The 16,059-nt window shown below is 45.4% G+C and overlaps 1 protein-coding gene across 1 annotated transcript in view; it reads left to right on the top strand.

Moving 5' to 3' along the window:
* Positions 1-16,059, top strand: part of LOC148519768 (UPF0462 protein C4orf33 homolog) — a 96,032-nt gene that overhangs the window by 64,671 nt on the left and 15,302 nt on the right. Inside the window, exon 6 of the mRNA XM_088476091.1 lies at positions 8,464-8,669. Within this exon, the coding sequence (XP_088332217.1) occupies positions 8,464-8,669 (206 nt within the window). The remainder of the gene's footprint in view (positions 1-8,463; positions 8,670-16,059) is intronic.

The raw sequence follows: 16,059 nt of genomic DNA, 5'->3' as shown, positions 1-16,059 counted from the left end.
TGAAAAATATATTTTGGAGACCATTCGGGATCCTAGGCTTAAGTTCTACCTTGTGAGTTTTTTTCCAAAAGACCGAAATCTAAAACTATGCAAAGAGCTGTTGGTAAAAAAAATTGTCAGCTGCCAGGAAAAAACAAAATTTTCCTTACAGAATGCCTGCTGGTCATGCAGATCATTCACCAAATAATTACATCTGGTCGGGCCTGAGAGAACTGCCTACTAGTGACATGTCTTCTACCGTGACTATGTGTGATGCAGTCTCCATTCACAGAATGATGGAGGACTATTTCAGAGATCACATCATAATAGGCATGTCAGACAGTCCCTTTCAGTACTGGCAGGAAAAAGAGGCAATTTGTAGTCCCTTACACAAACTGGCTTTGCATTACTTAAGTTGCCCACCCTCCAGTGTGTACTCCGAAAGAGTTTTCATTGCAGCTGGCAACCTTGTCAGTGTTCGGCATAGGAGGTTACTTCCTCAAAATGTGGAAAAGTTGATGTTCTTTAAAATGAATTACAAATTCCACGAGGAAGACCTCTACCAACAATTACATAAAAAAATTACAGAGGCACCTATGGTGGATTCCAGCGGGGTCGAATTAATATTGTGTGAAGAAAAGGATGTACACACTGGTGGGGATGACGAGGACAATGACAACAACTTGTAAAGCCAGTTTGTGTATGGGATAATTTTAATTTCCATGTCCAATGCACATTGGCAGCTTGTTTTATGGGGGTCCAAACAAACCAATCATTTCCGGCACAATTGGCAGTCCTTGTCACTGAAATGATTGGTTTGTTTAACTGTGAATGTCCTGTTTCGTATACAACATAAGGGTGGGTGGGAGGGCCCAAGGACTATTCCATCTTCCACCTTTTTCCTTTCCATTTTGTGCTGGTTGGGGCATTGCTGCCTGACATTTTAAATTAATGTTATGGTTGGTTTAGGAACCAATGATTTGTTTTTTAATTTATTTATAATCAATTTTACAGCCAGGGGCTGCACCAATGATGTTTTTTTTTTATTACTTATTCAGCCCGGGGCTGCACCAATGAATTGCTTTTTAATTTATTTATTATACATTTTACAGCCAGGGGCTGCACCAATTAATTGTTTTTTAATGAATTTATTATCAATTTTACAGCCAGGGGCCGCACAAACTATCAATTCTTCAATCCTCAAGGGTATCCCAACCATCATCTTTGCACAGTCCTCAAGTCTATTAATAATTATATCAATCAGTTTTGAGCCAGCAAGCTGGATGCAACCTTTTGGTCCTTTAACTAGATAAAAAAAATCTATATTGTGAGCTGTGAGGTGGTTAAAATTGACTGGAAACGAATGGAAATAAATGTTATTGAGGTTATTAATACTGTATGAACAAAAAAAGACCCATTTTATGTGATTTTAGCTGTTTGTTTTATTTTTTAAGAAAAAATCCAGATCCAAAACCAAAACACGGAGGTGAGGTTTTGGCAAAACCAGGGGAGATCCAAAACCAAAACACGGGGGTCGGCGCACATCTCTAGTTATATGGGGTGCGAGACCAGTGTTGTGAGGGTGTAGTCTGCATAGGTGGTGTGGACTGTGTTGAGGGGGGGAGACTAGTGCCTACCTTCAAATCCTCATTCTCTTTCTGTTCTTCGCTTAATGGAATAGTCTACAAATGAACAAAGGGAAACACTACTTCTAAACATGACTGTAATATGACAAAAAAAAATGTCACTTAATGATTATATAAATGTGTAACCCCTCTACTAAATAGCATATGGGTAACTTAGTGATATCATGAATGAGAAATTTCTCTATATAAAAAAAAAAGAGAGACCTTACCTTACTAATAGCTATAGGTACAGAAACAGACAAATCTCAGGTGCACAGCTCCAAATTATTAATGATATATATATAAATGCAATAACATTTTGCAATCAATAGAGGTTTTTAGCATAATCATGGCCAAGCTTATGGGCCTACCCACCAATATCCAGGTAACCTCTTTCGGGTAGGTCCCTAACATACCAAGGTTCAAATCCAGAGCGTAGGACCCCCAAAAAAATGCCCCAGCCAAGCTGCCCCAGGGCACCAGCATAGTAAGAAAAGTGCAGTGTAAAGAGATAGTTAAGAGCAGCTACAGCTGCATATAAAGAATGAAAATAAAAAAAGGTGAAGTACATATATATTAAACACACAGTGAAGGGTTAAAATGTGTTATAATGGAAAATGTGTTATAATGCAGTGCCCTGAGACAAACCAGCCAATGCAATCCAGGGGGACCCACGCCCCAAAAATGAACCAAAATTGCACTACAGTATATAACTTTTAGGACTTACCTAGAATTGTGCCTAATACAGTGTGCATATACATTACCATACTACATGCTTTTAAACCAATAAGGTAGGGTGCTAGCCTAAAGAGGTTACCTGGATATTGGTGGGTAGGCCCATAAGCTTGGCCATGATTATGCTAAAAACATCTATTGATTGCAAAATGTTATTGCATTTATATATATATCATTAATAATTTGGAGCTGTGCACCTGAGATTTGTCTGTTTCTTTGTCTGCAATTAGTCTCATCAGGTAGCACCTCCCTTAATATATAGAGTCAGGTTGTGCAGCCCAGAAATCTTTCCCATATGCTCCATTTAATGTGCTTTACTGCACTTCTGAGGGAAATGAGACGCCCTCATTCTGGGCTAGCACCCTACCTTATTGGTTTAAAAGCATGTAGTATGGTAATGTATATGCACACTGTATTAGGCACAATTCTAGGTAAGTCCTAAAAGTTATATACTGTAGTGCAATTTTGGTTCATTTTTGGGGCGTGGGTCCCCCTGGATTGCATTGGCTGATTTGTCTCAGGGCACTGCATTATAACACATTTTCCATTATAACACATTTTAACCCTTCACTGTGTGTTTAATATATATGTACTTCACCTTTTTTTATTTTCATTCCTTATATGCAGCTGTAGCTGCTCTTAACTATCTCTTCACACTGCACTTTTCTTACTATGCTGGTGCCCTGGGGCAGCTTGGCTGGGGCATTTTTTGGGGGGTCCTGCGCTCTGGATTTGAACCTTGGTATGTTAGGGACCTACCCGAAAGAGGTTACCTGGATATTGGTGGGTAGGCCCATAAGCTTGGCCATGATTATGCTAAAAACCTCTATTGATTGCAAAATGTTATTGCATTTATATATATATCATTAATAATTTGGAGCTGTGCACCTGAGATTTGTCTGTTTCTGTGTCTGCAATTAGTCTCATCAGGTAGCACCTCCCACTATATATAGAGTCAGGTTGTGCAGCCCAGAAATCTTTCCCATATAATAGCTATAGGTGCATATCTATTAAAATATGTGGTCTGTCCTTGAAAATTAAGAATCATAATCACCGCAAATCACAGCAATAGGGATTCTTGTTCTGCTTGGATGTATTCATTTTAATTGCTGGGACAAGGGTTCTCATAAGAGCCTGTCCTGGCAATCAGGAAGAACGTATCCACGATCACTTTACTTCTTTCTACGGACCTCCTTTAGGCTACTGCTTATCAGCTCAGCTGATCCAGTTCATATGAGGGGAACATGTTATTGATGAGTATCTGTTTTCTTTGCCACTACACATGATAGCTGCTCTCCTTCTTTGAATTTGTGATCTCAACTCTCCGTCCACACTCCACGCTGACAGCGGTCCTTTGCTCATTACAACTGAAGACCATTACGATTGCAAGGGACCGGCGGCCTGTGGGAGACACGATCGCACTGCAATACAGAGCATTCCTGAGATGAGGGTGAGCCTCCTCGCCAATGCCGCCTGGAGCTGCTAATAAGAGGCAATAATCAGCATTGGACTGCTAGTACCCGCACAGGCTGCATGCATTTGAGGTGATAAGAAAGAGATGCTCCGTATGTATAATTTACATCCTTTCACATTGTGTGAGTAACGTGCAAATACATGTTTTCCTTTTGAATTGGATCGTATGCACTTTTGCTATATGCTCTGTGGAGAGCTGAGTTGCTATGTTGGATACATATGATAATAGAACTGGACATATAACACAGTGGGCCTGATTCAGACCCACTCGCGAGCGGCTGTCCGCTCGCAAGTGGGTTGATGTTCTGGACTGAGCATGCACACGACGGAGGGAGCTCCGTCGTGCGCATGCGCCAGACGCGACGAGCGAAGGAAAGTCCTTCGCTCGTTGTGTCTGATCAAAGGGGGCGTGCTGTCGATGTTGATTGACAGCACGCCCCCTTTGGTAGGCGTGCCGGGGGCGTGCCTCCCTGACGGGGGCGTTCCCACGGGAACGCCTCCCGTCAGAAGCCGGCCCACTGACATCACTAGTGATGTCAGTGGGAGTGATTTTGGCTCTGATAGAGCCAAAATCACTCCGGAGCTTGCGGTTGAAAACCTCAACCGCAGGCTCCGGCTCGCAGTTTCGATGGTGGCGATGGTCAAGACCATCGCGGCCATCAAACTGCACGCTCGTATAGCCTGTGGGTGGTCACCCACAGCTATACGAGCGTCCAGGAGGACGCTCCTTTTTCATGGAGGCCGGCCCTCATTCAGAGCGTGCGGCTCTGAATGAGGGCCAGTGTTTTTCTTGAAGAACAAGCTTATAATCTTACTAAGTACATAGATGTGGCAATAAGAACTGCAATATTTGGGTAGCTTTGAGTCATTTTGGACATTTCAGGCTGCGGATACTTTCCCCTTTTTTAGAAAGCTAAATTTTTTACTAATAGAGTCTGATCAACTCTTTCTAACTATTTTTCATAAAAATGTTTTCTTGTTCCTAGGAATAGAATATATGCTTTTTTATTGTTAAGGTTTATGTGCAATGAATTGTACTTTTTATTGATAATAATGTGGTTATTGTATTAATAAGACCTAGAGAAATTTCTATATGTGACTGTATTAATGTCTCAGTAGGGGTACCTAAGTGCAATATACCATTTCTTTAGTTTACTTCTTGGGAGGTTGGCAGATACCTCTTTTTACTGCTGCTTGTGTATCTGATTCCTTGATTGGGGTAAGCGCTGTTTTTTATTTATACTACACATGATATACCTTATTTGAATTTTACTGTTATGCTGCGGATCTAATTGGCTTCCCTCATTTTTTCTGCACCTTATGGATCTGTTTTGAAATGTGCTGGCTCCTTTTTTTGACATTTGCAACATGATTATGTGCATTGCACTCCATTTTATTGATTAAGCATGTGCAGTTTGTCTAATTATGAGATATATGCATATATATACATACATACATACACACACACATACGAGGGTTGTTCAAAAAGTAATGCCTAAATACTCACAACTCAAATTTGATCATAGATACAGATTGGAAAATTTGCAGTAAAATACATTGGTCTTAGTAACAGAATGACTCTACTCAAGAAATTCACCATCTGCTATCAAACATAGGCCCTCATTCAGAGCCGTACGCTCTGAGCAGAGCGCACGCTCTGCATGAGGGCCGGGCTCCTTTTTCATGGAGCGTCCTCCTGGACGCTCGTATAGCTGTGGGTCACCACCCACAGGCTATACAAGCGTGCATTTTGATGGCCGCGATGGTCGTGACCATCGCGACCATCGAAATTGCGAGCCGGAGCCTGCGGTTGAGGTTTTCAACCGCAAGCTCCGGAGTGATTTTGGCTCTATCAGAGCCAAAATCACTCCCACTGACATCACTAGTGATGTCAGTGGGCCGGCTTCTGACGGGAGGCGTTCCCGTGGGAACGCCCCCGTCAGGGAGGCACGCCCCCGGCACGCCCACCAAAGGGGGCGTGCTGTCAATCAACATTGACAGCACGCCCCCTTTGATCGGACACAACGAGCGAAGGAAAGTCCTTCGCTCGTCGTGTCTGGCGCATGCGCACGACGGAGCTCCCTCCGTCGTGCGCATGCTCAGTGCAGACCATCGACCCACTTGCGAGCGTACAGCCGCTCGCGAGTGGGTCTGAATCAGGCCCATATTCTCCACCTCTCAACCCAAGCTGTGAATCCACTTTGGAAAAATTCAACCTCTATGTCTTCAAAATGTTGACCACGGTAACAGTTTTTGAGAGGGCTAAACAGATGAAAGTCAGAAGGGGCCAAATCAGGACTGTATGGTGGATGTGGCATTATTGCCCACCCCATTTTGGCAATGGCCGCAGATGTTGCCATCGAAGTTTGAGGTCTGGCATTGTCGTGGTGTAAGATGACATTTGACAGTGGAATTGTTGACCTTTTTTTGCGGATGGCTTCTTTCAGCTTCTTAAGTGTAATAATGTATCGATCACTGTTGATTGATTGGTTTTGTTCCAAGTAATCGATGAGAATAACACCTCGGCAATCCTAGGAGAATGTGGCCATGACTTTGTTTACGGATCGCTGTGATTTAAACTTTTTTGGCCTAGGTGAACTTAGGTTTTTCCATTGCTTTGGTTGGGCCTTTGTTTCTGAGTCATAATGGAATACCCAGGTCTCATCTCCTGTAATTACATTTTCCAAAAATGTCTCAGGGTTGGCTTCAAAGTTGGTCAAAAGGTCATTGCACACTTCCACCCTTTGAGCCTTATGATCCCTGGTTAATTGCTTTGGAACCCATTTAGCGCACACTTTACGATATCCCAAATCATTGATTAGTGTTTTTACAGTGCCATGCCTACATTCAAGTTCATCACTGATATATCTGATGGTCACACAATGTTCTTTGTGAATCATGGCATCGACTTTGTGTTGGTTCTCTGCTGTCACTGTAGTTGATGGTCTGCCACCAAGAGGTTTGTCGCACACGGACTATTCTCCCAATTCAAAACGCTTCATCCACCTTCTCACATTGCTACAGTCAATTGTACACTCACCATACACTTTTTTCAGTCTTCTGTGGATTTCTGTAGCACTGCAGCCTTCTTTTTCCAGAAATTCAATGACGGTTCTTTGTTTCATCTTGGATTCCATGGTATTTCTTGGACTATCTAAACAAAACTATATATATAGTTAGCAGACATATTAAACTACAAACTGACAAAGTTTCAAATAAATGTTGCTTATTATTTCAGAGTTATGAGAATTTCGGCATTACTTTTTGAACAACCCTCGTGTGTATATATATATATATATATATATATATTTATTAGACACATTTATATCTATCTCACTCAGCAGCCAGTGACCAGCCAGACAATGACAGGCCCAGTCTGACACCTCAGGAGGATTGTTAATGGCTGGGCAGCCCTCACGGAGCTCACTGGAAGTACATGGCCGAGATGCTTCTTTCTGGGTTCGGACTGGTGACATGTGACGTTGCACGCTGTGAGTTCACACGGCGTCTAGGTACTATGCTTATGTGGCCCAAGGAGGGCTAGTGAAGCCTTCCTCTGTGCCGCCATGTGTTTAATTTATGCCGGTAGTTGATCAGTCGTTGGTGGGGGGGGGGTAGTGGCCCCCGTTTGGGGGGGGCGGCACCTCACATGGACACTAGCTGCTGCTGTGGCAGGGAAAAAAATTCTGCGTACAGCAGCACAGAAGAAGTTATGGGTCTAATTTGAAAGGGGGCCTGGAACTGTAGCTCCATCTGACCCATTATCAATCCGGCCCTGCATCTAAAGCAGGTTGACGGGTCGGCCATTCTGCTGACCCAATCGGCCAGTCTGACAATTGGAAAGTGCATACACCTGCCTGTCTAGCTGAGATGTTAATCACAGGTGGCCCCCGCAGCATGTGTATGGGCGATCGGCGGGTCGCACGTACACACCAGCAGATGCCCAATATATCTTTCAAATATATCGCCCATTTGCTGTGCTGCAGGGCCGATCCGATATACACACTCACTGATGTATTATAGAACGGCCGATATATCTATCAGTGTGTACCCAGCAAAACATGCACAAACATAGAATGTGTAGATAAGATAGGCTGCGGTGTGTCATAATTGATCTATGCATTTGCTTTACTGTCAACACAACATCTCAATGTTAACTAATCAATAATTGTTGGCCATCTTTTATTTCCTGCATTGGGTCTTTTTTTCAGTTCTAAGTAGTAATTATCAGTCAAAACTTTGGAGAATTTATCTTAGAATCTTTGCAACAGACAATTTATAAGAACAATAGCTATTGTAAGAATAACATTCCCAACTGAGTGCTTACTATTTGCTCCGCATTGTTATCTGAATGTCAGGTAAGAAAATTTTATTATTTTTTTCCTGAAAATTTCTGCTGGCAGCCACTGTTAGTGACTTCAGGGAAATGAATATAGTTAAAGTATTAACAATGTGTCATTACTCTCTAGAGTCATTGTTTAGTGATTTGAGTGCACGCAATTTAAAACTATGATGCCCCCGCAATTTAAAACTATGATATGAGTTTAAGTAACCTGTTACAGTTAGAATCGCGTAACAAGCGCAAATTTAGTTTACAGTTGTAAGTATTAGACACAGTGATTGTACTAATGGTTATGATGTTCTTTATTAGACAGAGCTACCACTAGAGTTTGAAGCAGATGTCACATCAAATTGGGGCAAATGGCATGGCAGTGCTCTTATACCGTGGGCTTATTTTCCGCCTGATGTGAACATGATGAATTCCTATGCTATACATGGATCTGGCATTGGAAGAGTTTATGAGTCCTTGTATCCAATTCCTCCAGAGGAAATAAGTGAAGGACAAGGCCCCAATTTGTAAGTCTAGATAAGTTATGTATCTATTAAACAAATAAGTGTTCTCAATACTTTTGTATTCTGACTCAGAGTTGATCCTATAACATTTTTAGAGTGTGATAACCCTATAGATCCCAAAAACCTCAACACAGATGCGCTGACGAGCCAGATGATATCTCCTGAAAAAAACATGCAGCTCACACAGCAGGTTCTGCACCTGCTAAATAATAAATGAACAACAAAAAAACAGAGTAGTGCTCGTTTTATCAAGTGACCACACAGATATTAAAAATACAGTTTATTAAAAGGAAAACAAAACAATAAAAATGCATTACCCACACATAGTTCACTGATATGTATAATCAGGGCCGTTGCTAGGGTGGTGCGGGCGGTGCGCTCGCACAGAGCGGCCCATGCTCTGTGGGCGGAACCGGCCGCCTCCACCCATGATCACCCCCTTATCTGCTGCGGCCGACCTGCTGCAAAGTGTCAGAGCTATTTCACACATGCCGGTTCTTGCCGGCCAGGCAAGAACGGCGGGGTAGCCGGACGGCTTTTTTCTGGCACTCCGTGCCTTGCATAAGCAGCGGCTTTGAGCTGCTTTTTGTGTCAGGTTTTTTTTCTTTCTTATTGTGCATGCGCAGCAGCAGCTGCTGCTGCACATGCCTGGCCGGCAGAAGCCAGTGTGAAGAAAGGAAACATTGTTTCCTTCACACTACTGGCGTGCAGGGATGGCACGGCCACAGCATGGCACCGTCCTGCATAGTAGTTTTTTCCGGCTATATCCCGGCGACCGTGCCGTGACGTGTGAAAGGAGCCTGTCCTTTCCCTGCAGTACTACATTTCACAGCCGGTTAAATACCGGACGGCTTTTTGCCGCCCGGTCAAAACCGGCATGTGTGAAATAGCTCTAATAGTAGCAGTGCGCCCGGCTCCTTCTCTGCCGGGCGCACCACTACTAATACACAATACAGCGGGCAGCAGTGCAGCTGCCTGTCCCATGTGTCCGGCCCCTCTCCGTCATTTGCAGTGTATTCAGGGGCACATTGGGCCGCCGGGACACCGGATCATTTCAAGCTGGTCCAGCCTCCTCTCTTCTCAGGAACGCGCTTAGGGATCTGCTGCCTGTCAGCAGCAGTGGAGGCGAGTGCTGGACATTCCAGTCTGGTCACGGTGACTGACTCGTCCCCAACCTTTCTAACTGGTAGCTTCTCAGTTACAATATGCAGCTCTGCTAAAGTGCTGTGCTGCAGCGGGACATGCTCTTCCTCCTCCATGGCGGCCACGCGGCGCGGGTGTAACAAGCCTGTGCTGCAGTGCTTACATATGTAAACAAATGACCAGCCAGTACAGGGCAGAGGGCAGCACACTACACTTATCTGGTCATATCAAAGTGGGCTGCTCATATCAGCCCTCCACTTCCTGATGACCTGCTCCTTGACTGCTGTTTTAACAGGAGGAAAGAAAAAAAAAAACAGGTACCATGGGGTACTGTGTGTATTGCGGGGTAACATGGGGGCACTGTGTGTACTGGGGGTAATAGGGAGGTACTGGATGTGAAATGGGGATGCTGTGTGTACTGGTGTAATATTGGAGGCGTTGTGTGTACTGGGGGGCAATATGTGTGCATTGTGTGTACTGGGGGGTAATATGTGGGCATTGTGTGTACTGGGGGTAATATGTGGGCATTGTGTGTATTGGGGGTAATATGTGGGCATTGTGTGTACTGGGGGGCAATATGTGGGCATTGTGTGTAATGGGGCAATATGTGGGCATTGTGTGTGTACTGGGGGGTAATATGAGAGTTGTGTGTGTACTGGGGGGTAATATGATGGTGCTAATGTGAATAAGGGGTACCTTAGTGTGGCCATGCCCTTTCCCTATGAGACCACTCCCCTTTTTTGGCACCCGCACCTGTGACATGCACTGTTCCTTTTGCTTTCTGGCACAGGGCACCAAAATGTCTAGTTACGGCTCTGTGTATAAAAAATATAATTAAATACGGAGTACATGGATATATCAGAGCAAATGGGGGACACATGGGGATGGAATGCAGAACCACTATTAGGGTCCCTCTCCTATGAATGCTCACAGTTAAAGCTCTTAAGGTACAGTCCACTCCTATATGAGAATATCTGTGAATTAGAAAAAAAAATTCCTCTTTAAATAAAGAGAGTTCTGTTAGGACAGCAGGTTAAACAGGAGGTAATAACCTAATGTAACGGAATATATTAGTCACCTGTATCTTTTGTGTACCTGATGGAAAACCATGTGCCGTAGATATGACCAATACCTGGTAATATAACGGGGACCGCTCCTGATAAAAAAACGGACATATGCATATGCCGCTTGTGTGGCCGATTCTTGGCAAAGCACCGGAAGCCGCTACTAAATGTCCATGCGACTAGGAGCTGAGGCGCCGTCTGATTGTTCAGGCTATGGAGCAGGGGTGTATCTAGGGATCCAAGCACCCCTGGCAATGTAATAGACTGACGCCCCTCTACCCCCCCTACGCTGCATTGCCCCCAGTAGTAGTCCCCCCTACATAGTGCCCCCAGTAGTAGTCCCCCTATACAGTGGCCTCAGAAGTAGTCCCCCCAATGCTGCATTGCCCCCAGTAGTATTCCCCCGTATACAGTGCCCCCAGTAGTAGACCCCAGTAGTAGTCCCCCCTATAGAGTGCCCCCAGTAGTAGTCCCACCTATGCTGCAATGACCCTAGTAGTAGTCCCCCCTATACAGTGCCCCCAGTAGTAGTTCCCCCTATACAGTGCCCCCAGTAGTAGTCCCCACTATACAGTGCCCCCAGTAGTGGCCACCCCCCATTAAATTGCCCCCAGTAGTGGCCAACCCTATACAGTGCCCCCAGTAGTGGCCACCCCCCTAAATTGCCCCCAGTAGTGGCCACACCTGTACAGTGCTCCCAGTCACGGGCACCCCCCTAAATTGCCCCCAGTAGTGGCCACCCCCCTAAATTGCCCCCAGTAGTGGCCAACCCTGTACAGTGCCCCCAGTCGCGGGCACCCCCCCATAAAGTGCCCCCAGAGGCGGCCACCCACTATTTCATTGACCCCCCCTGTAGTGCCAAGCTTACACACACACAGAAAAAAAAACTACTTACCTGACGCGATTGCCGCTGTCTGTTCTGAGTCCCGGCCCGCTGTTCTCATTCACATTCATCCAAGGAGAGTCTTTCCCTTAGTAAAACCAAACTACAATTCAAACTATCCATGTTCTTTATAAATTTACTTTTATCAAATCTCCTTTTGTAAATGTAAAGTAATAAACGGACAAATACAATTAAAAGAAAAACACATTTGAAATACCACTTAATTTGAGATAAAACCAGGAATCATAGGATCTCAGTAAAACTGGAATTACATGACATTACAATTCTTTTATGCATTACAACAATAACACACAATTTGTAAAAAATAATTAACTAATTATAGACTTTACACCTTGTCATCAGAGTCTTAGGGCAGCAAGCTGCTGAATACGGTATTAGTTGGTGCACATGATGTCTGAATCAACGCCGGGATTGGCTTTTAATCCATATTGGAGATTCTGTTAAAACTGTTTAATATTGTTGGTAAACTTAAGAAGCCCATACATATGTGACTGATTACCACAAATCCCCGATCACCCGACACCTGGGTCTGTGCATTGGAAAATCCAACATGTTGGATTTCCCTGATTTGCCGATAGCAACCAAAAAATATGCGGGATCAGCAAATGGGTGAATTTTAACATGCAGAATATTCCAGATGGATCGCTGATAATCGGTGTCGGGGGAAGGACAAGATCCCCTTCAGCCACCAGTGTCTCTGAACAATGGGGTTCGGAATGAGACTCCTCCTGGGGTCGCAATCCTGGTTCAGCAACCCTGCCTTCTTAATGATGCTGTCCTAGGGGATGGACCTGCAATCCTCAGCTGTCTTCCTGCAATGTCAGCAGGCAGACAGACCGGGATTGCCAGATATCTGACACATCTCACTCCGGAACCGAATCTTCTACCACAGTGATGCAGGTGCTTTTTTTCCTCAGCAACAGCACATCCTTCCCTGCTCGCTGCTTTTTCCACTTTATAGCATCAGGGTGCTGTCTTCAGCCTGCTGGCAATAGCTGCCCTTCATCTCTTCTCTATCCAACTGTCATTTGTTTTTGTTTTTAAATAACTTTATCAAAAATGTCACTGGCCTATAGTCCCTTCTCCAAAATGGCCTTATTCTAGTGGGATCTCTTCTCTTATGAGATGAACATATTGCAAAGCAATAGTCTGCAACAACCATCTGTGGCTGGGGCAGTTCTCCAGCTGACATTGTGCAACTGTGGGTATCACAAGAGATTTATGTATATATATAGAAAAGCTCCCATAGTTTGGAAAACTGGGACAGCTAAGTATGCTACCTTACCTATCCCCACTGCAACCTCGCTGCTATGGCCTGATTGGCAACAGCCATTGAGAGTTGGGCAGAGGCCCTAGAAGATACATGTCCCTCTGATACTTCCAGGGAACAGCTGTCCTACATATTTCACATTAGAGATGCAGCCTCCTATTTAAGGGAGGCGGTTTTGGATACTTGCCTCCTAGCTTCCAAAGCATCTGCTACTTCCGTGGTAGCCTGCCGTATTGTTTGGCTTAGCTTATAGACAGCAGATTCAGACTCTAAAAAGGCTTTGGAGTCTCTGCCTTATTCTGGGGAGATCCTGTTTGGCCAAGACGGCGGTCTTGTCCTCTGCATCTTTTGCGAAGCCTCGGATGTCATCCTTTCATCCCCAAGGCAAAGCAAAAGGTCAGTCCTTTCCATGGCACTCAGCATCCACTAAGGCCTCCAAGCCTAGGACCAAACAGGCTTGGACTACTAGACGTCCACCTACCAAAGCTAAGGATAAGCCTACAGTCTTTCGGGGCGGGCCTCTCCCTGGGAGCTCCCAGGGTAGGAGGCTGACTTCTTCAGTTCACCCAGTTCTGGCATCAGACATCCTCAGACGCCTGGGTAAGAGAAGTGGTCTCCCATGAATACGTCCTCTCATTCCTGAGGCGGCCCCCCCAGCAGTTATTTTGCACAGGACCTCATCGGACCCATGCAAAGCCCTGGTCCTCCAGAACGCCATTCAGTCCTTACTGCTCTCAGGAGTAATAATTCCGGTCTCCTCATCACAGAGAGGGAAGTGCTATTATTCTACCCTTTTTTTGGTTCAAAAGCCCAACGGGTCTAATCAGCCTATCGTCAACCTCAAGTCTCTGAACAAGTTTATCAGGGTGCCCAGGTTTCATATGGAAACCCTACGCTCTATTGTTCTGGATATGGAGCCTGTTGACTTGATGGTGTCTCTAGACATTCAAGGCTCTTACCTACATGTTCCTATAGCACCTTCTCATCAGCAGTATCTCCGGTTTGCTGTCCTACAGCAACATTATTAATTTCACGCACTGCCTTTTGGGATTTCTATAGCTCTGCTCCCATACTTGGACGATCTCTTGCTCTTAGCAAGCTCTCCAGAAATTCTTCGCCGCAATCTACAAGTAACCATTGCCTTTCTACAAATGCACTTTTGGCTGATAAACTGGAAAAAGACACCTTCTCAAAGAATGGTACATCTGGGAGCCTTCCTGGACTCTCAGGCTCAGAGAATCTTCCTGACAGCAGACAAAATCTCTGTATTACATCACTGAGTGCGCAGATTACTCCACAGTCGCCGAGTGTCAATTCACTCTGCAATGCAGACCTTGGGATCCATGGTGTCCACCTTCTACATGGTGGAGGAGTTTGCTCAATTACACTCCAGGCCCCTACAACACCTGATCCTCTCCAGGGGGAACGGGCTGCCTCATCTCCTCAGATCCCAGATAATGGACCTCTCTCCGGAGTTTCGCCTGTCTCTATCTTGGTGGCTACAGATGTCCCACCTAAGCAAGGGTCGCCCCTTTTGGATCCCAGACTAGGCACTCCTCACAACAGATGCAAGCCTCCACAGGTGGGGCACAGTGACTGGCCAGCACTCCTTTCAAGGACACTGGACTCCAGCCGAGGCGGTCTTACCAATCAACGTCCTGGACCTCCAAGCCATTTACAAAGCCCTCACTCTGGCTCAGGATATTCTTCAGGGTAAGCCTGTACAAGTACAGTCCGACAACGCCACGGCAGTGGCCTACCTTAATCACTAAGGAGGCACTCAAAATCACTTAGCAATGGGAGAAGTGTCCCTCATTCTTACATGGGCCGAACACCATCTCCTTCATCCCGGGGACTCTCAATTGGGAGGTGGATTTCCACAGCCGTCATGATGTGCATGCAGGGGAGTGGTCTCTTAATCCAGAAGTCTTTCAGCTCCTAGTGGACAAATGGGGTCTACCGGATGTAGACCTCATGGCCTCACGACACAACCACAAGCTTCCAGTGTACAGGGCCAGGACAAGGGACGCAGCCTTCATGGATGCATTATCTTTGAAGTGGACATTCCATTTGACATACCTCCTCCGGTCTACCTTCTGCCTCCAGTTCTTCAGAAGTTCAAGAAGGAAGGGGGTAAGGTCCTGTCCATAGCTCCAGCTTGGCCCAGACCCCATTGGTACTCCAATCTTCAAAGTCTCTCCATAGACATTCCTCTCCAACTTCCTATACAACCAGACCTGTTGTCTCAGGGTCCCTGTCTACATCCGGACCTGGCCCGTCTGTCTTTAACGGCTTGGCTCTTGAGACATCCCTCCTAAGGTCTAAAGGGTTTTCCAGCTCTGTGTTCCAGCCCAAGCTCAGAGCACGTAAACTGGCCTCTGCCAGGATTTATCACCGACTGCGGCATTCATATTTCCAGTGCTGTGCTACTAGCAACTATGACCCCCAAGCTTTTAGGGTTTCTAGAATCCTTGCTTTTCTTCAAGCTGGATTGGATCTCAGACTCCACCTAGCCTCTCTGAAAGTGCATGACTATGCTGTGTCCATCTGGTTCCAGTGCAGAATTGCTCCTCTACTGGATGTTCACACCTTGCTGGAAGGTGTTCTATATATACAACCTCCCTTTGTCCCTCCTGTGGCTCCGTGGGATTTGTCAGTGGTTCTTCCCCACATCAGGAACCTCCATTCGAACCCCTGGATTCAGTAGATGACAAATGGCTCACTGCGTAGACTCTATTTCTTCTGGCTATAGCATCTGCCCACCCATAGGGTATCAGATTTAGGGGCACTTTCCTGTTGCTCTCCATTTAATCCGGACAGGGCTCTGGCTTCCTTCCCAAGGTGGTCTCTCGTTTCCACCTCAGTGAGGAAATTGTGGTTCTGGCCTTTCAATCAGCAGACCTCTCGGCAGGTGAGGCCTCTTTTTAATGTGATCCATGCTCTGAAGATCTATGTGGACCGTACTAGTTCCATCAGGAAATCGGAATCCCTCTTCACCCTATATGGATTCCA

The sequence above is a fragment of the Taudactylus pleione genome, unplaced genomic scaffold (assembly GCF_031769625.1).
Source record: "Taudactylus pleione unplaced genomic scaffold, aTauple2 ptg000183l, whole genome shotgun sequence".
In the NCBI taxonomy this organism is placed as follows: Eukaryota; Metazoa; Chordata; class Amphibia; order Anura; family Myobatrachidae; genus Taudactylus; species Taudactylus pleione.
The sequence above is the reverse complement of the archived record's forward strand: the minus strand, read 5'-3'. Positions and strand labels throughout refer to the sequence as shown.